The 22,500-nt window shown below is 41.4% G+C and overlaps 1 protein-coding gene across 1 annotated transcript in view; it reads right to left on the bottom strand.

The window, feature by feature from the left end:
- Positions 1-22,500, bottom strand: part of LOC124021806 (regulator of G-protein signaling 12-like) — a gene marked incomplete at its 5' end in the record, with an annotated part of 127,177 nt that overhangs the window by 21,920 nt on the left and 82,757 nt on the right. Inside the window, 3 exon segments of the mRNA XM_046336929.1 lie at positions 3,568-3,660; positions 5,728-5,897; positions 22,335-22,356. Coding sequence (XP_046192885.1) covers positions 3,568-3,660; positions 5,728-5,897; positions 22,335-22,356 — 285 coding nt within the window.

Here is a 22,500-nt window from a genome sequence, read left to right on the forward strand (position 1 = left end):
ACTGACAGGTAACAGGTAACACAGGTAACATGTAACACAGGTAACAGAATAACACAGGAATAATAAGTAGGTAACAGAATAATAAGTAGGTAACAGAATGTTTAACACCTGTTCTTCAGAATAATACAGGTAGAACAGAATAATAAGTAGGACAGAATAATAAGTAGGACAGAATAATAACTGTACACTGTAACACAGGTAAATGTAGGACAGAATAATAAGTAGAACAGAATAATGTAGGACAGAATAACAGGTAACAGAATAATAAGTAGGACAGAATAATGTAGGACAGAATAATAAGTAGGACAGAATGTTTTCCTCTGACCTGTTCTTCAGAATAATAAGTAAACAGAATAATAAGTAGGACATAATAATAAGTAGGACAGTAATAAACAGGACAGAATGATAAAGGACAGAATAATAAGTAGGACAGAATGTTTTCCTCTGACCTGTTTCTTCAGAATAATAAGTAGAACAGAATAATAAGTAGGACAGAATAATAAGTAGGACAGAATAATAAGTAGGACAGAATGTAGGACAGAATTTCATCAGAATAATAAGTAGGACAGAATAATAAGTAGGACAGAATAATAAGTAGGACAGAATGTTTTCCTCTGACCTGTTCTTCAGAATAATAAGTAGAACAGAATAATAAGTAGGACAGAATAATAAGTAGAACAGAATAATAAGTAGAACAGAAAAATAAGTAGGACAGAATAATAAGTAGAACAGAACAATAAGTAGGACAGAATAATAAGTAGAACAGAATAATAAGTAGGACAGAATAATAAGTAGGACAGAATAATAAGTAGAACAGAATAATAAGTAGGACAGAATAATAAGTAGAACAGAATAATAAGTAGGACAGAATAATAAGTAGGACATAATAATAAACAGGACAGAATGTTTTCCTCTGACCTGTTTCATCAGAATAATAAGTAGGACAGAATAATAAGTAGGACAGAATAATAAGTAGGACAGAATGTTTTCCTCTGACCTGTTTCTTCAGAATAATAAGTAGAACAGAATAATAAGTAGGACAGAATAATAAGTAGGACAGAATAATAACTGACCTGGACATCAGAATAATAAGTAGGACAGAATAATAAGTAGGACAGAATAATAAGTAGGACAGAATAATAAGTAGGACAGAATAATAAGTAGGACAGAATAATAAGTAGGACAGAATAATAACTGACCTGTTTCTTCAGAATAATAAGTAGAACAGAATAATAAGTAGGACAGAATAATAAGTAGGACAGAATAATAAGTAGGACAGAATAATAAGTAGGACAGAATGTTTTCCTCTGACCTGTTTCATCAGAATAATAAGTAGGACAGAATAATAAGTAGGACAGAATAATAAGTAGGACAGAATGTTTTCCTCTGACTTGTTCTTCAGAATAATAAGTAGAACAGAATAATAAGTAGGACAGAATAATAAGTAGGACAGAATAATAAGTAGAACAGAATAATAAGTAGGACAGAATAATAAGTAGGACAGAATAATAAGTAGGACAGAATAATAAGTAGAACAGAATAATAAGTAGGACAGAATAATAAGTAGAACAGAATAATAAGTAGGACAGAATAATAAGTAGGACAGAATAATAAGTAGGACAGAATAATAAGTAGGACAGAATGTTTTCCTCTGACCTGTTTCATCAAAATAATAAGTAGGACAGAATAATAAGTAGGACAGAATAATAAGTAGGACAGAATAATAAGTAGGACAGAATAATAAGTAGGACAGAATAATAAGTAGGACAGAATAATAAGTAGGACAGAATAATAAGTAGGACAGAATAATAAGTAGGACAGAATAATAAGTAGGACAGAATGTTTTCCTCTGACCTGTTTCATCAGAATAATAAGTAGGACAGAATATTAAGTAGGACAGAATAATAAGTAGGACAGAATATTAAGTAGGACAGAATAATAAGTAGGACAGAATAATAAGTAGGACAGAATAATAAGTAGGACAGAATAATAAGTAGGACAGAATAATAAGTAGGACAGAATAATAAGTAGGACAGAATAATAAGTAGGACAGAATAATAAGTAGGACAGAATAATAAGTAGGACAGAATAATAAGTAGGACAGAATAATAAGTAGGACAGAATAATAAGTAGGACAGAATAATAAGTAGGACAGAATAATAAGTAGGACAGAATAATAAGTAGGACAGAATAATGTAGGACAGAATAATAAGTAGGACAGAATAATAAGTAGGACAGAATAATAAGTAGGACAGAATAATAAGTAGGACAGAATAATAAGTAGGACAGAATAACAGGACAGAATGTTAAGTAGGACAGAATAATAAGTAGGACAGAATAATAAGTAGGACAGAATAATAAGTAGGACAGAATAATAAGTAGGACAGAATAATAAGTAGGACAGAATAATAAGTAGGACAGAATAATAAGTAGGACAGAATAATAAGTAGGACAGAATGTTTTCCTCTGACCTGTTTCATCAGAATAATAAGTAGGACAGAATATTAAGTAGGACAGAATAATAAGTAGGACAGTAAGTAGGACAGAATAATAAGTAGGACAGAATAATAAGTAGGACAGAATAATAAGTAGGACAGAATAATAAGTAGGACAGAATATTAAGTAGGACAGAATAATAAGTAGGACAGAATATTAAGTAGGACAGAATAATAAGTAGGACAGAATAATAAGTAGGACAGAATAATAAGTAGGACAGAATAATAAGTAGGACAGAATAATAAGTAGGACAGAATAATAAGTAGGACAGAATAATAAGTAGGACAGAATAATAAGTAGGACAGAATAATAAGTAGGACAGAATAATAAGTAGGACAGAATAATAAGTAGGACAGAATAATAAGTAGGACAGAATAATAAGTAGGACAGAATAATAAGTAGGACAGAATAATAAGTAGGACAGAATAATAAGTAGGACAGAATAATAAGTAGGACAGAATAATAAGTAGGACAGAATAATTAGGACAGAATAATAAGTAGGACCTGTTAATTCAGAATAATAAGTAGGACAGAATAATAAGTAGGACAGAATAATAAGTAGGACAGAATAATAAGTAGGACAGAATAATAAGTAGGACAGAATAATAAGTAGGACAGAATAATAAGTAGGACAGAATAATAAGTAGGACAGAATAATAAGTAGGACAGAATAATAAGTAGGACAGAATAATAAGTAGGACAGAATAATAAGTAGGACAGAATAATAAGTAGGACAGAATAATAAGTAGGACAGAATAATAAGTAGGACAGAAATAAGTAGGACAGAATAATAAGTAGGACAGAATAATAAGTAGGACAGAATAATAAGTAGGACAGAATAATAAGTAGGACAGAATAATAAGTAGGACAGAATAATAAGTAGGACAGAATAATAAGTAGGACAGAATAATAAGTAGGACAGAATAATAAGTAGGACAGAATAATAAGTAGGACAGAATAATAAGTAGGACAGAATAATAAGTAGGACAGAATAATAAGTAGGACAGAATAATAAGTAGGACAGAATAATAAGTAGGACAGAATAATAAGTAGGACAGAATAATAACTGACCTGTTTCTTGTCGTTGTCGGGAACATGGCTGAAGAACTCACAGGCCTGCCAGAACACAATATTCTCCTCGCTAAACTCCTTCTTCAGGAACTCCTAATGGGTCAGAAACACAGACTCCTAATGGGTCAGAACCACAGAGACTCCTAATGGGTCAGAACCACAGACTCCTAATGGGTCAGAACCACAGAGACTCCTAATGGGTCAGAACCACAGAGACTCCTAATGGGTCAGAAACACACAGAGACTCCTAATGGGTCAGAGACTCCTAATGGGTCAGAAACACAGAGAGACTAATGGGTCAGAAACACAGACTCCTAATGGGTCAGAAACACAGACTCCTAATGGGTCAGAAACACAGACTCCTAATGGGTCAGAACCACAGAGACTCCTAATGGGTCAGAACCACAGAGACTCCTAATGGGTCAGAACCACAGAGACTCCTAATGGGTCAGAAACACAGAGACTCCTAATGGGTCAGAACCACAGAGAGACACCTAATGGGTCAGAAACACAGACTCCTAATGGGTCAGAAACACAGACACCTAATGGGTCAGAACCACAGAGACTCCTAATGGGTCAGAAACACAGACTCCTAATGGGTCAGAACCACAGAGACTCCTAATGGGTCAGAACCACAGAGACTCCTAATGGGTCAGAACCACAGAGAGACTCCTAATGGGTCAGAAACACAGAGAGACTCCTAATGGGTCAGAAACACAGAGAGACTCCTAATGGGTCAGAACCACAGAGACTCCTAATGGGTCAGAACCACAGAGACTCCTAATGGGTCAGAACCACAGAGACTCCTAATGGGTCAGAAACACAGACTCCTAATGGGTCAGAACCACAGAGACTCCTAATGGGTCAGAAACACAGACTCCTAATGGGTCAGAACCACAGAGACTCCTAATGGGTCAGAACCACAGAGACTCCTAATGGGTCAGAACCACAGAGAGACTCCTAATGGGTCAGAAACACAGAGAGACTCCTAATGGGTCAGAAACACAGAGAGACTCCTAATGGGTCAGAAACACAGACTCCTAATGGGTCAGAACCACAGAGACTCCTAATGGGTCAGAACCACAGAGACTCCTAATGGGTCAGAACCACAGACTCCTAATGGGTCAGAACCACAGAGACTCCTAATGGGTCAGAACCACAGACTCCTAATGGGTCAGAACCACAGACTCCTAATGGGTCAGAACCACAGACTCCTAATGGGTCAGAACCACAGAGACTCCTAATGGGTCAGAACCACAGAGACTCCTAATGGGTCAGAACCACAGAGACTCCTAATGGGTCAGAACCACAGAGAGACTCCTAATGGGTCAGAAACACAGAGAGACTCCTAATGGGTCAGAAACACAGAGAGACTCCTAATGGGTCAGAACCACAGAGAGACTCCTAATGGGTCAGAACCACAGAGAGACTCCTAATGGGTCAGAACCACAGAGAGACTCCTAATGGGTCAGAAACACAGAGAGACTCCTAATGGGTCAGACACACACACAGAGACTCCTAATGGGTCAGAACCACAGAGAGACTCCTAATGGGTCAGAACCACAGAGAGACTCCTAATGGGTCAGAACCACAGAGACTCCTAATGGGTCAGAACCACAGAGAGACTCCTAATGGGTCAGAACCACAGAGACTCCTAATGGGTCAGAACCACAGAGAGACTCCTAATGGGTCAGAACCACAGAGAGACTCCTAATGGGTCAGAAACACAGAGAGACTCCTAATGGGTCAGAAACACAGAGAGACTCCTAATGGGTCAGACACACACACAGAGACTCCTAATGGGTCAGAACCACAGAGAGACTCCTAATGGGTCAGAACCACAGAGAGACTCCTAATGGGTCAGAACCACAGAGACTCCTAATGGGTCAGAACCACAGAGAGACTCCTAATGGGTCATAAACACAGAGAGACTCCTAATGGGTCAGAACCACAGAGAGACTCCTAATGGGTCAGAACCACAGAGAGACTCCTAATGGGTCAGAACCACAGAGACTCCTAATGGGTCAGAACCACAGAGAGACTCCTAATGGGTCAGAACCACAGAGACTCCTAATGGGTCAGAACCACAGAGACTCCTAATGGGTCAGAACCACAGAGAGACTCCTAATGGGTGTGTGTGTGTGTGTGTGTGGTACGTACTGAGAAGTATCTGACTCCGACCGGGTCCTGCAGCAGTCTCTCAAAGCAGGCCGCCCAGCTGGCCACCCGTCTCTCTGTGTGACGTCGATGGCACTGGACACTGGGTAGGCTGGCATTACTGTTCAGACTGTTGTCACTACCACAGCCCTGTAGGTCAACACTGTTCAGCTCTGGAGGGAGGGAGGGAGGGAGGGAGGGAGGGAGGGAGGGAGGGAGGGAGGGAGGGAGGGAGGGAGGGAGGGAGGGGGAGGGAGGGAGGAGACGACAAAGAGAGAGAGAGAGAGACAGAGGAGAGAGAGAGACAGAGGAGAGAGAGACAGAGAGAGAGGAGATGACAAAGAGGAGAGACAGAGAGGAGAGAGACAGAGGAGAAACAGAAAGAGAGAGACAGAGGAGAGAGACATAGGAGAGAGACAGAGAGAGAGACAGAAAGAGAGAGACAGAGGAGAGACAGGAGAGAGAGAGACAGTGGAGAGAGACAGAGGAGAGAGAAAGAGAGAGAGAGGAGAGGGACAGAGACGTAGAGAGACGTAGAGATGGAGAGAGAGAGAAAGAGAGAGAGACAGACAGAAAGAGAGAAGAGAGAGAGAGAGAGAGAGAGAGAGAGAAAGAGAGACAAACAGACAGACAGAAAGAGAGAAAGAGAGAGTGAGAGAGAGAGAGAAAGAGAGACAAACAGACAGACAGACAGAGAGAGAGAGAGAGAGGAGAGATGTTAACACATTACTGTTCAGACTGTTGTCACTACCACAGCCCTGCAGGTCAACACTGTTCAGCTCTGAGAACAGAGGCATTAACATACGGGTGTGTCCCTGTACAAACCCTCCTGTAGGTTTTAACTCCAACCCTGTTCCTGGAGAGAAACCCTCCTGTAGGTTTTAACTTCAACCCTGTTCCTGGAGAGAAACCCTCCTGTAGGTTTTAACTCCAACCCTGTTCCTGGAGAGAGAAACGCTCCTGTAGGTTGTAACTCCAACCAACAGTGGTCTTCATACTGGTATGTAAACGATGGTCTGTTTATCTCCAAAGCCAGTACCTCGACCACCAGAGGAACTGAGATCTGTTTCCTGTTCACAGCGACGTCTTCCTCCAAGCTAGAGTAACACTCCTCCCAGACTATCCATCTACACAGTGTAGAGTTAATGTTGAATCAACAGTAACCTACACAGTTAACAAACTAGCACATTGAGACACTTCTGGAGGAAAACTGAAGTGAAGTAAACAAGACAGGACAAATATATTCACAATGACAACCCAGATACCTGGACAACAACCAAGCTGTGATCTACTGTCTGGATATAGTGATATAGCTGGTACCACTACTGTCTGGATATAGTGATATAGCTGGTACCACTACTGTCTGGATATAGATGGTACCACTACTGTCTGGGTATAGTGATATAGATGGTACCACTACTGTCTGGATATAGTGATATAGCTGGTACCACTACTGTCTGGATATAGATGGTACCACTACTGTCTGGATATAGCTGGTACCACTACTGTCTGGATATAGCTGGTACCACTACTGTCTGGATATAGTGATATAGCTGGTACCACTACTGTCTGGATATAGTGATATAGCTGGTACCACTACTGTCTGGATATAGCTGGTACCACTACTGTCTGGATATAGTGATATAGCTGGTACCACTACTGTCTGGATATAGATGGTACCACTACTGTCTGGATATAGCTGGTACCACTACTGTCTGGATATAGATGGTACCACTACTGTCTGGATATAGTGATATAGATGGTACCACTACTGTCTGGATATAGCTGGTACCACTACTGTCTGGATATAGCTGGTACCACTACTGTCTGGATATAGCTGGTACCACTACTGTCTGGATATAGTGATATAGCTGGTACCACTACTGTCTGGATATAGTGATATAGCTGGTACCACTACTGTCTGGATATAGATGGTACCACTACTGTCTGGATATAGCTGGTACCACTACTGTCTGGATATAGATGGTACCACTACTGATATCTGGTACCACTACTGTCTGATATAGATGGTACCACTACTGTCTGGATATAGCTGGTACCACTACTGTCTGGATATAGCTGGTACCACTACTGTCTGGATATAGTGATATAGATGGTACCACTACTGTCTGGATATAGTGATATAGCTGGTACCACTACTGTCTGGATATAGTGATATAGCTGGTACCACTACTGTCTGGATATAGTGATATAGCTGGTACCACTACTGTCTGGATATAGTGATATAGATGGTACCACTACTGTCTGGATATAGATGGTACCACTACTGTCTGGATATAGTGATATAGCTGGTACCACTACTGTCTGGATATAGATGGTACCACTACTGTCTGGATATAGATGGTACCACTACTGTCTGGATATAGATGGTACCACTACTGTCTGGATATAGCTGGTACCACTACTGTCTGGATATAGTGATATAGATGGTACCACTACTGTCTGGATATAGTGATATAGATGGTACCACTACTGTCTGGATATAGCTGGTACCACTACTGTCTGGATATAGCTGGTACCACTACTGTCTGGATATAGATGGTACCACTACTGTCTGGATATAGATGGTACCACTACTGTCTGGATATAGTGATATAGATGGTACCACTACTGTCTGGATATAGTGATATAGATGGTACCACTACTGTCTGGATATAGTGATATAGATGGTACCACTACTGTCTGGATATAGTGATATAGCTGGTACCACTACTGTCTGGATATAGTGATATAGATGGTACCACTACTGTCTGGATATAGCTGATATAGTGGTACCTGTCTGGATATAGCTGGTACCACTACTGTCTGGATATAGCTGGTACCACTACTGTCTGGATATATGATAGCTGGTACCACTACTGTCTGGATATAGATGGTACCACTACTGTCTGGATATAGTGATATAGATGGTACCACTACTGTCTGGATATAGTGATATAGATGGTACCACTACTGTCTGGATATAGCTGGTACCACTACTGTCTGGATATAGCTGGTACCACTACTGTCTGGATATAGTGATATAGCTGGTACCACTACTGTCTGGATATAGCTGGTACCACTACTGTCTGGATATAGTGATATAGCTGGTACCACTACTGTCTGGATATAGATGGTACCACTACTGTCTGGATATAGTGATATAGATGGTACCACTACTGTCTGGATATAGTGATATAGATGGTACCACTACTGTCTGGATATAGTGATATAGCTGGTACCACTACTGTCTGGATATAGATGGTACCACTACTGTCTGGATATAGCTGGTACCACTACTGTCTGGATATAGTGATATAGATGGTACCACTACTGTCTGGATATAGTGATATCTGGTACCACTACTGTCTGGATATAGTGATAGATGGTACCACTACTGTCTGATATAGATGGTACCACTACTGTCTGGATATAGATGGTACCACTACTGTCTGGATATAGATGAGTACCACTACTGTCTGGATATAGTGATATAGATGGTACCACTACTGTCTGGATATAGTGATATAGATGGTACCACTACTGTCTGGATATAGATGGTACCACTACTGTCTGGATATAGATGGTACCACTACTGTCTGGATATAGTGATATAGCTGGTACCACTACTGTCTGGATATAGATGGTACCACTACTGTCTGGATATAGATGGTACCACTACTGTCTGGATATAGATGGTACCACTACTGTCTGGATATAGATGGTACCACTACTGTCTGGATATAGCTGGTACCACTACTGTCTGGATATAGTGATATAGATGGTACCACTACTGTCTGGATATAGATGGTACCACTACTGTCTGGATATAGATGGTACCACTACTGTCTGGATATAGTGATATAGATGGTACCACTACTGTCTGGATATAGATGGTACCACTACTGTCTGGATATAGTGATATAGATGGTACCACTACTGTCTGGATATAGTGATATAGATGGTACCACTACTGTCTGGATATAGTGATATAGCTGGTACCACTACTGTCTGGATATAGATGGTACCACTACTGTCTGGATATAGATGGTACCACTACTGTCTGGATATAGATGGTACCACTACTGTCTGGATATAGTGATATAGATGGTACCACTACTGTCTGGATATAGTGATATAGCTGGTACCACTACTGTCTGGATATAGCTGGTACCACTACTGTCTGGATATAGATGGTACCACTACTGTCTGGATATAGTGATATAGATGGTACCACTACTGTCTGGATATAGATGGTACCACTACTGTCTGGATATAGATGGTACCACTACTGTCTGGATATAGTGATATAGCTGGTACCACTACTGTCTGGATATAGTGATATAGCTGGTACCACTACTGTCTGGATATAGATGGTACCACTACTGTCTGTGATATAGATGGTACCACTACTGTCTGGATATAGTGATATAGGTACCACTACTGTCTGGATAGATGGTACCACTACTGTCTGGATATAGTGATATAGCTGGTACCACTACTGTCTGGATATAGTGATACCACTACTGTCTGGATATGGTACCACTACTGTCTGGATATAGTGATATAGATGGTACCACTACTGTCTGGATATAGTGATATGGTACCACTACTGTCTGGATATAGATGGTACCACTACTGTCTGGATATAGTGATATAGATGGTACCACTACTGTCTGGATATAGTGATATAGATGGTACCACTACTGTCTGGATATAGATGGTACCACTACTGTCTGGATATAGATGGTACCACTACTGTCTGGATATAGATGGTACCACTACTGTCTGGATATAGATGGTACCACTACTGTCTGGATATAGTGATATAGATGGTACCACTACTGTCTGGATATAGTGATATAGATGGTACCACTACTGTCTGGATATAGCTGGTACCACTACTGTCTGGATATAGTGATATAGATGGTACCACTACTGTCTGGATATAGCGTACCACTACTGTCTGGATATAGATGGTACCACTACCAGCTGGTACCACTACTGTCTGGATATAGTGATATAGATGGTACCACTACTGTCTGGATATAGATGGTACCACTACTGTCTGGATATAGTGATATAGATGGTACCACTACTGTCTGATATAGATATACTGTCTGATATAGATGGTACCACTACTGTCTGGATATAGTGATATAGATGGTACCACTACTGTCTGGATATAGTGATATAGATGGTACCACTACTGTCTGGATATAGATGGTACCACTACTGTCTGGATATAGATGGTACCACTACTGTCTGGATATAGTGATATAGATGGTACCACTACTGTCTGGATATAGATGGTACCACTACTGTCTGGATATAGATGGTACCACTACTGTCTGGATATAGTGATATAGATGGTACCACTACTGTCTGGATATAGTGATATAGATGGTACCACTACTGTCTGGATATAGTGATATAGCTGGTACCACTACTGTCTGGATATAGTGATATAGATGGTACCACTACTGTCTGGATATAGTGATATAGCTGGTACCACTACTGTCTGGATATAGATGGTACCACTACTGTCTGGATATAGCTGGTACCACTACTGTCTGGATATAGATGGTACCACTACTGTCTGGATATAGATGGTACCACTACTGTCTGGATATAGATGGTACCACTACTGTCTAGTGATATAGATGGTACCACTACTGTCTGGATATAGATGGTACCACTACTGTCTGGATATAGCTGGTACCACTACTGTCTGGTACCACTACTGTCTGTGATATAGATGGTACCACTACTGTCTGGATATAGTGATATAGATGGTACCACTACTGTCTGGATATAGTGATATAGATGGTACCACTACTGTCTGGATATAGTGATATAGCTGGTACCACTACTGTCTGGATATAGTGATATAGCTGGTACCACTACTGTCTGGATATAGTGATATAGATGGTACCACTACTGTCTGGATATAGATGGTACCACTACTGTCTGGATATAGATGGTACCACTACTGTCTGGATATAGATGGTACCACTACTGTCTGGATATAGATGGTACCACTACTGTCTGGATATAGATGGTACCACTACTGTCTGGATATAGATATGGATACTGTCTGATATAGCTGGTACCACTACTGTCTGGATATAGTGATATAGATGGTACCACTACTGTCTGGATAGATGGTACCACTACTGTCTGGATATAGATGGTACCACTACTGTCTGGATATAGATGGTACCACTACTGTCTGGATATAGTGATATAGATGGTACCACTACTGTCTGGATATAGATGGTACCACTACTGATGGATAGATGGTACCACTACTGTCTGGATATACTGGTACCACTACTGTCTGGATATAGTGATATAGATGGTACCACTACTGTCTGGATATGTGATATAGATGGTACCACTACTGTCTGGATACTACTGTCTGGATATAGTGATATAGCTGGTACCACTACTGTCTGGATATAGTGATATAGCTGGTACCACTACTGTCTGGATATAGTGATATAGCTGGTACCACTACTGTCTGGATATAGTGATATAGATGGTACCACTACTGTCTGGATATAGTGATATAGATGGTACCACTACTGTCTGGATATACTGGTACCACTACTGTCTGGACCATACTGATATAGCTGGTACCACTACTGTCTGGATATAGTGATATAGAGCTGGTACCACTACTGTCTGGTACCACTACTGTCTGGATATAGATGGTACCACTACTGTCTGGATATAGTGATATAGATGGTACCACTACTGTCTGGATATAGTGATATAGATGGTACCACTACTGTCTGGATATAGTGATATAGATGGTACCACTACTGTCTGGATATAGATGGTACCACTACTGTCTGGATATAGATGGTACCACTACTGTCTGGATATAGTGATATAGCTGGTACCACTACTGTCTGGATATAGTGATATAGATGGTACCACTACTGTCTGGATATAGATGGTACCACTACTGTCTGGATATAGATGGTACCACTACTGTCTGGATATAGATGGTACCACTACTGTCTGGATATAGCTGGTACCACTACTGTCTGGATATAGATGGTACCACTACTGTCTGGATATAGATGGTACCACTACTGTCTGGATATAGATGGTACCACTACTGTCTGGATATAGTGATATAGATGGTACCACTACTGTCTGGATATAGATGGTACCACTACTGTCTGGATATAGTGATATAGATGGTACCACTACTGTCTGGATATAGTGATATAGCTGGTACCACTACTGTCTGGATATAGTGATATAGATGGTACCACTACTGTCTGGATATAGTGATATAGATGGTACCACTACTGTCTGGATATAGTGATATAGATGGTACCACTACTGTCTGGATATAGCTGGTACCACTACTGTCTGGATATAGATGGTACCACTACTGTCTGGATATAGATGGTACCACTACTGTCTGGATATAGATGGTACCACTACTGTCTGGATATAGATGGTACCACTACTGTCTGGATATAGATGGATATAGATGGTACCACTACTGTCTGGATATAGTGATATAGATGGTACCACTACTGTCTGGATATAGTGATATAGCTGGTACCACTACTGGTACCACTACTGTCTGGATATAGTGATATAGATGGTACCACTACTGTCTGGATATAGTGATATAGCTGGTACCACTACTGTCTGGATATAGTGATATAGATGGTACCACTACTGTCTGGATATAGCTGGTACCACTACTGTCTGGATATAGTGATATAGATGGTACCACTACTGTCTGGATATAGTGATATAGCTGGTACCACTACTGTCTGGATATAGTGATATAGATGGTACCACTACTGTCTGGATATAGTGATATAGATGGTACCACTACTGTCTGGATATAGCTGGTACCACTACTGTCTGGATGGTACCACTACTGTCTGGATATAGATGGTACCACTACTGTCTGGATATAGATGGTACCATACTGTCTGATATAGCTGGTACCACTACTGTCTGGATATATGATATAGATGGTACCACTACTGTCTGGATATAGATATATGGTACCACTACTGTCTGGATATAGATGGTACCACTACTGTCTGTACCACTACTGTCTGGATATAGATGGTACCACTACTGTCTGGATATAGATGGTACCACTACTGTCTGGATATAGTGATATAGATGGTACCACTACTGTCTGGATATAGATGGTACCACTACTGTCTGATATAGTGATATAGCTGGTACCACTACTGTCTGGATATAGTGATATAGCTGGTACCACTACTGTCTGGATATAGTGATATAGCTGGTACCACTACTGTCTGGATATAGATGGTACCACTACTGTCTGGATATAGCTGGTACCACTACTGTCTGGATATAGTGATATAGATGGTACCACTACTGTCTGGATATAGTGATATAGATGGTACCACTACTGTCTGATATAGATGGTACCACTACTGTCTGGATATAGATATGGTACCACTACTGTCTGGATATAGATGGTACCACTACTGTCTGGATATAGTGATATAGCTGGTACCACTACTGTCTGGATATAGCTGGTACCACTACTGTCTGGATATAGATGGTACCACTACTGTCTGGATATAGTGATATAGATGGTACCACTACTGTCTGGATATATACTACTGTCTGGATATAGATGGTACCACTACTGTCTGGATATAGTGATATAGATGGTACCACTACTGTCTGGATAGCTGGTACCACTACTGTCTGGATATAGATGGTACCACTACTGTCTGGATATAGTGATATAGATGGTACCACTACTGTCTGGATACCATAGTGATATAGATGGTACCACTACTGTCTGGATATAGATGGTACCACTACTGTCTGGATATAGTGATATAGATGGTACCACTACTGTCTGGTCTGGATATAGATGGTACCACTACTGTCTGGATATAGTGATGGTACCACTACTGTCTGGATATATGATAGATGGTACCACTACTGTCTGGATATAGTGATATAGATGGTACTGTCTGGATATAGCTGGTACCACTACTGTCTGGATATAGCTGGTGGTACCACCACTACTGTCTGGATATAGCTGGTACCACTACTGTCTGGATATAGCTGGTACCACTACTGTCTGGATATAGATATGATGGTACCACTACTGTCTGGATATAGATGGTACCACTACTGTCTGGATATAGTGATATAGATGGTACCACTACTGTCTGGATATGGATATAGATGGTACCACTACTGTCTGGATATAGTGGTACCACTACTGTCTGGATATGTGATATAGATGGTACCACTACTGTCTGGATATAGATGGTACCACTACTGTCTGGATATAGCTGGTACCACTACTGTCTGGATATAGATGGTACCACTACTGTCTGGATATAGTGATATAGATGGTACCACTACTGTCTGGATATAGATGGTACCACTACTGTCTGGATATAGTGATGGTACCACTACTGTCTGGATATAGATGGTACCACTACTGTGATATAGATGGTACCACTACTGTCTGGATATAGCTGGTACCACTACTGTCTGGATATAGCTGGTACCACTACTGTCTGGATATAGTGATATATGGTACCACTACTGTCTGGATATAGATGGTACCACTACTGTCTGGATATAGTGATATAGATGGTACCACTACTGTCTGGATATAGTGATATAGATGGTACCACTACTGTCTGGATATAGTGATATAGATGGTACCACTACCTGGATATAGATGGTACTACTGTCTGGATATAGATGGTACCACTACTGTCTACTGGTACCACTACTGTCTGGATATAGCTGGTACCACTACTGTCTGGATATAGATGGTACCACTACTGTCTGGATATAGTGATATAGATGGTACCACTACTGTCTGGATATAGATGGTACCACTACTGTCTGGATATAGATGGTACCACTACTGTCTGGATATAGATGGTACCACTACTGTCTGGATATAGATGGTACCACTACTGTCTGGATATAGTGATATAGATGGTACCACTACTGTCTGGATATGATATATGGTACCACTACTGTCTGGATATAGATGGTACCACTACTGTCTGGATACTAGTGGATATAGATGGTACCACTACTGTCTGGATATAGTGATATAGCTGGTACCACTACTGTCTGGATATAGATGGTACCACTACTGTCTGGATATAGCTGGTACCACTACTGTCTGGATATAGTGATATAGCTGGTACCACTACTGTCTGGATATAGCTGGTACCACTACTGTCTGGATATAGATGGTACCACTACTGTCTGGATATAGTGATATAGATGGTACCACTACTGTCTGGATATAGATGGTACCACTACTGTCTGGATATAGATGGTACCACTACTGTCTGGATATACTGATATAGATGGTACCACTACTGTCTGGATATAGTGATATAGATGGTACCACTACTGTCTGGATATAGTGATATAGATGGTACCACTACTGTCTGGATATAGATGGTACCACTACTGTCTGGATATAGTGATATAGATGGTACCACTACTGTCTGGATATAGATGGTACCACTACTGTCTGGATATAGATGGTACCACTACTGTCTGGATATAGCTGGTACCACTACTGTCTGGATATAGCTGGTACCACTACTGTCTGGATATAGATGGTACCACTACTGTCTGGATATAGATGGTACCACTACTGTCTGGATATAGATGGTACCACTACTGTCTGGATATAGATGGTACCACTACTGTCTGGATATAGCTGGTACCACTACTGTCTGGATATAGTGATATAGATGGTACCACTACTGTCTGGATATAGTGATATAGCTGGTACCACTACTGTCTGGATATAGATGGTACCACTACTGTCTGGATATAGCTGGTACCACTACTGTCTGGATATAGATATATGGTACCACTACTGTCTGGATATAGTGATATAGCTGGTACCACTACTGTCTGGATATAGATGGTACCACTACTGTCTGGATATAGTGATATAGATGGTACCACTACTGGATATAGTGATATAGCTGGTACCACTACTGTCTGGATATAGATGGTACCACTACTGTCTGGATATAGATGGTACCACTACTGTCTGGATATAGTGATATAGCTGGTACCACTACTGTCTGGATATAGATGGTACCACTACTGTCTGGATATAGTGATATAGATGGTACCACTACTGTCTGGATATAGTGGATACTGTCTGGATATAGTGATACCAGATGGTACCACTACTGTCTGGATACCACTACTGTCTGGATATAGCTGGTACCACTACTGTCTGGATATAGCTGGTACCACTACTGTCTGGATATAGCTGGTACCACTACTGTCTGGATATAGCTGGTACCACTACTGTCTGGATATAGCTGGTACCACTACTGTCTGGATATAGATATATGGTACCACTACTGTCTGTGATATAGCTGGTACCACTACTGTCTGTGATATAGCTGGTACCACTACTGTCTGGATATACTGGTACCACTGTCTGGATATAGTGATATAGCTGGTACCACTACTGTCTGGATATAGTGATATAGCTGGTACCACTACTGTCTGGATATAGCTGGTACCACTACTGTCTGGATATAGTGATATAGATGGTACCACTACTGTCTGGATATAGTGATATAGCTGGTACCACTACTGTCTGGATATAGTGATATAGATGGTACCACTACTGTCTGGATATAGATGGTACCACTACTGTCTGGATATAGTGATATAGATGGTACCACTACTGTCTGGATATAGTGATATAGATGGTACCACTACTGTCTGGATATAGTGATATAGCTGGTACCACTACTGTCTGGATATAGCTGGTACCACTACTGTCTGGATATAGTGATATAGATGGTACCACTACTGTCTGGATATAGTGATATAGCTGGTACCACTACTGTCTGGATATAGCTGGTACCACTACTGTCTGGATATAGCTGGTACCACTACTGTCTGGATATAGTGATATAGCTGGTACCACTACTGTCTGGATATAGATGGTACCACTACTGTCTGGATATAGATGGTACCACTACTGTCTGGATATAGTGATATAGATGGTACCACTACTGTCTGGATATAGTGATATAGATGGTACCACTACTGTCTGGATATAGGGATATAGATGGTACCACTACTGTCTGGATATAGATGGTACCACTACTGTCTGGATATAGTGATATAGCTGGTACCACTACTGTCTGGATATAGCTGGTACCACTACTGTCTGGATATAGTGATATAGCTGGTACCACTACTGTCTGGATATAGCTGGTACCACTACTGTCTGGATATAGTGATATAGCTGGTACCACTACTGTCTGGATATAGATGGTACCACTACTGTGTTACCTGGGTATAGCTGGTAGGAGCCGGTGTGATGCCAACGAGGCAGGTACCTCATCCTCAGGGGGAGCCAGTTCCCTCCATCCATTCTCGACTCTTACTCCATTCATACACTGTTGTTACACCACTGTGTCCCAAACCCCTGGCCTCTCGGACCAGATCCGGTCCCTGGGAATGATGCCGCCCGGTCCCTCCGATACGTTAATCCGACACCGATTTAATCCGTCCTCAGTTCTCACCCAACGACTGAGAAGGCAAACCCAGAACAGATCGGAGAGGAGTCGTCGTCGTCGATGGCGTCGGGCCTAATTAAATCCGTAAGTCATCCAATGAGAAAGAACCAGAGTGATCCCCCCCCCCCATCAAGGACATTGTCAACAGCTTCCTCAGTAGTTGTCTGACAATGATGAATTCTCTCAAGTGTTAGTCGTTCTCATCTAGACAGGAAAGACCATAGTGAGTCCCCCCCATCAAGGGCGTTGTCCTCAGTAGTTGTCTGACAATTAAGTCGTTCTCATCAAGACAGTCAACCAGAAGGAGGAAAGACCAGAGTCCCTGGTAGTAGACAAAAAGTTCCCTCCGTAATCTGACACCAAGTTGATCCTCGAATGCTATTTTACATACAGGAAGAGGGAAGGACCAAACTGAAGCGTGTTGATAATAAAACAGGTTGTGAAACTGAGACTGCTCTACTCTCCTTCCACCTGACGTCTCACACTCCTCCACCATCACACAAGTGAGAGAGAGAGAAAGAGAGAGAGAGAGCGAGAGAGAGAGAGAGAGAGAGAGAGAGAGAGAGAGAGAGAGAGAGAGAGAGAGAGAGAGAGAGAGAGAGAGAGAGAGAGAGAGAGAGAGAGAGAGAGAGAGAGAGAGAGAGAGAGAGAGAGAGAGAGAGAGAGAGAGAGAGAGAGAGAGAGAGAGAGAGAGAGAGAGAGAGAGAGAGAGAGAGAGAGAGACAGAGAGAGACAGAGAGAGAGAGACAGAGAAAGAGAGCGACAGAGAAGAGAGACAGAGAGAGAGAGAGAACTGCCCAGAGAGACACCATTGTAAATACAACCCATATTTATGCTTATTTATTTTCCCTTGTGTACTTTAACTATTTGTACATTGTTACAACACTGTATATATATATGTATAATATGACATTTGTAATGTCTTTATTGTTTTGAAACTTCTGTATGTGTAATGTTTACTGTTCATTTTTATTGTTTATTTCACTTTTGTATATTATCTACCTCACTTGCTTTGGCAATGGTAACACATGTTTCCCATGAGAGAGAGAGAGAGAGAGAGAGAGAGAGAGACAGAGAGAGAGATAGACAGAGAGAGATAGACAGAGAGAGATAGACAGAGAGAGATAGACAGAGAGAGAGAGACAGAGAGAGATAGACAGAGAGAGATAGACAGAGAGAGCTCCCCAGAGAGACCTGACCACTGTACCGCATCACAACAAGAGACACAACGACAGAATGAAAGAGAGAGAATGATGGGAAGGAGAGACAGAGTTGTTGACGACAATGAATCAGCTCAGTGAAAGAGAGGGGAGAGCAGTGTCACACACACACACACACACACACACACACACACACACACACACACACACACACACACACACACACACACACACACACACACACACACACACACACACACACACACACACACACACACACACACACACACACACTCCTGCAGGCCTCTCATGGGGTAAAATGATACATACGTAACACTCACAGGACTTTGTGAATAATTTAACGCTACGGAGGAGAATGGAACCATAGACGTCGGGTAGAACACACACACAGACAGACAGACACACACAACAGGGTCACAGGAACATACCGTTTTAATGAGGAGCTAGGAGGAGGAAGTGGACTACTGGACACACACACACACACACACACACACACACACACACACACACACACACACACACACACACACACACACACACACACACACACACACACACACACACACACACACACACACACACACACACACACACACACACACACCAGGGTCACAGGAACATACCGTTTTAATGAGGAGCTAGGAGGAGGAAGTCGACTACTGGAAACACACACCACACACACATCTAACCATGGTGTATATACGTATAGGTCTGTTGACTTCCTGTTGTGGTCGGGGTCCGGGCTGTTGTCATTTGAATAACGCCACAGAGCAGTTTTCCCCTCAGGCTAATAGGCAAAGCAACGAAGAAAGAGTTTTACAACCTGCCGACGAACATTCTCTCACATCAACACACACACACACTGTTGTCCTCTTCAGCGTGGCCATCTCTCCCACTGTTACGCGTTCAACCAAAGGAGGATCTGACGCCGACTCGACAAGCGCTACGATATAACGTTAGCACATCATGCTAACGCAGGCCTGTGTGCACACTGTGCTACTAGCGTTAGCACATGCTAATGCATAGCATCCCCTTTGTAAAAAGCTATGCTAACGTTAGCACATGCTAATGCATAGCATCCCCTTTGTAAAAAGCTATGCTAACGTTAGCACATGCTAATGCATAGCATCCCCTTTGTAAAAAGCTATGCTAACGTTAGCACATGCTAATGGATTTGCAAGCCTTTAGCTATGCTAAGCTATGCTAACGCTACCACATGCTAATGGATAGCATCCCCTTTGTAAAAAGCTATGCTAACGTTAGCACATGCTAATGGATTTGCAAGCCTTTAGCTATGCTAACGCTATCACATGCTAATTGGGACATCTGAAATGGATAGCGGAGAAGAGGGCAGTAGGGCGGACTGTTTCAAATAACCGACCTAGCAAGACATTTCACAGCAGCACTTTTACAGTAGGTCGAGGAATTCTACACAGCCCTTTCCAACGACACATGTACCCGCACAGCAAGCATAAACACACACACACACACACACACACACACACACACACACACACACACACACACACACACACACACACACACACACACACACACACACACACACACACACACACACACACACACACACACACACACACACACACACACACACACACACACAGACTAAATGTGGCCTAAATCGAGAGGGTATTGCTCCATTGTAATGAATATGACTCTGTCTACCACACCTGCTGTCTCGACCTCTGAATGCTCGGCATGAGAAAAGACAACTGACATTTACTCCTGAGGTGTTGACCTGTTGCTCCCTCGACAACCACTGTGATTATTATTATCTGACCCTGCTGGTCATCTATGAACATTTGAACATCTTGGCCATGTTCTGTTATAATCTCCACCCGGCACAGCCAGAAGAGGACTGGTCACCCCTCAGAGCCTGGTTCCTCTCTAGGTTTATAATCTCCACCCGGCACAGCCAGAAGAGGACTGGCCCACCTCTCAGAGCCTGGTTCCTCTCTACCTGGCACAGCCAGAAGAGGACTGGCCCACCTCTCAGAGCCTGGTTCCTCTCTACCTGGCACAGCCAGAAGAGGACTGGCCACCCCACATAGCCTGGTTCCTCTCAAGGTTTCTTCCTAGGTTTTGGCCTTTCTAGGGAGTTTTCCCTAGCCACTGTGCTTCTACACCTGCATTGCTTGCTGTTTGGGGTTTTAGGCTGGGTTTCTGTACAGCACTTTGAGACATCAGCTGATGTAAGAAGGGCTTCATAAATACATTTGATTGATTCATTGATAGACAGTCTCGCCTTGAACACACACAACATAATTAAATCACCATGCTTCAAAAGATGTGGCAACAACTTCAAATGGAAGACCCAGGACATAGATATAGAGTAAATAGACTGTATAATATGGATATAGATATAGAGTAAATAGACTGTATAATACGGATATAGATATAGAGTAAATAGACTGTATAATATGGACATAGATATAGAGTAAATAGACAGTATAATATGGACATAGATATAGAGTAAATAGACTGTATAATACGGACATAGATATAGAGTAAATAGACTGTATAATAAGGACATAGATATAGAGGAAATATACTGTATAATATGGACATAGATATAGAGTAAATAGACAGTATAATATGGACATAGATATTGAGTAAATAGACAGTATAATATGGACATAGATATAGAGTAAATAGACTGTATAATAAGGACATAGATATAGAGTAAATAGACAGTATAATATGGACATATATATAGAGTAAATAGACAGTATAATATGGACATAGATATATAGTAAATAAACAGTATAATACGGACATAGATATAGAGTAAATAGACTATATAAAGTGGTAGTTTTGTACTCACCTCCATCAGAGACCACGGCAGACTGTAAGAAAATACAGAGAGACATTGGTAAGACTGTGTTCTCATCATGTGTTCTCATCAATAAACACACAGAGAGACATGGGTAAGACTGTGTTCTCATCAATAAACACACAGAGAGACATTGGTAAGACTGTGTTCTCATCAA

Source organism: Oncorhynchus gorbuscha, unplaced genomic scaffold, assembly GCF_021184085.1.
Source record: "Oncorhynchus gorbuscha isolate QuinsamMale2020 ecotype Even-year unplaced genomic scaffold, OgorEven_v1.0 Un_scaffold_1219, whole genome shotgun sequence".
NCBI classification, from domain to species: Eukaryota; Metazoa; Chordata; class Actinopteri; order Salmoniformes; family Salmonidae; genus Oncorhynchus; species Oncorhynchus gorbuscha.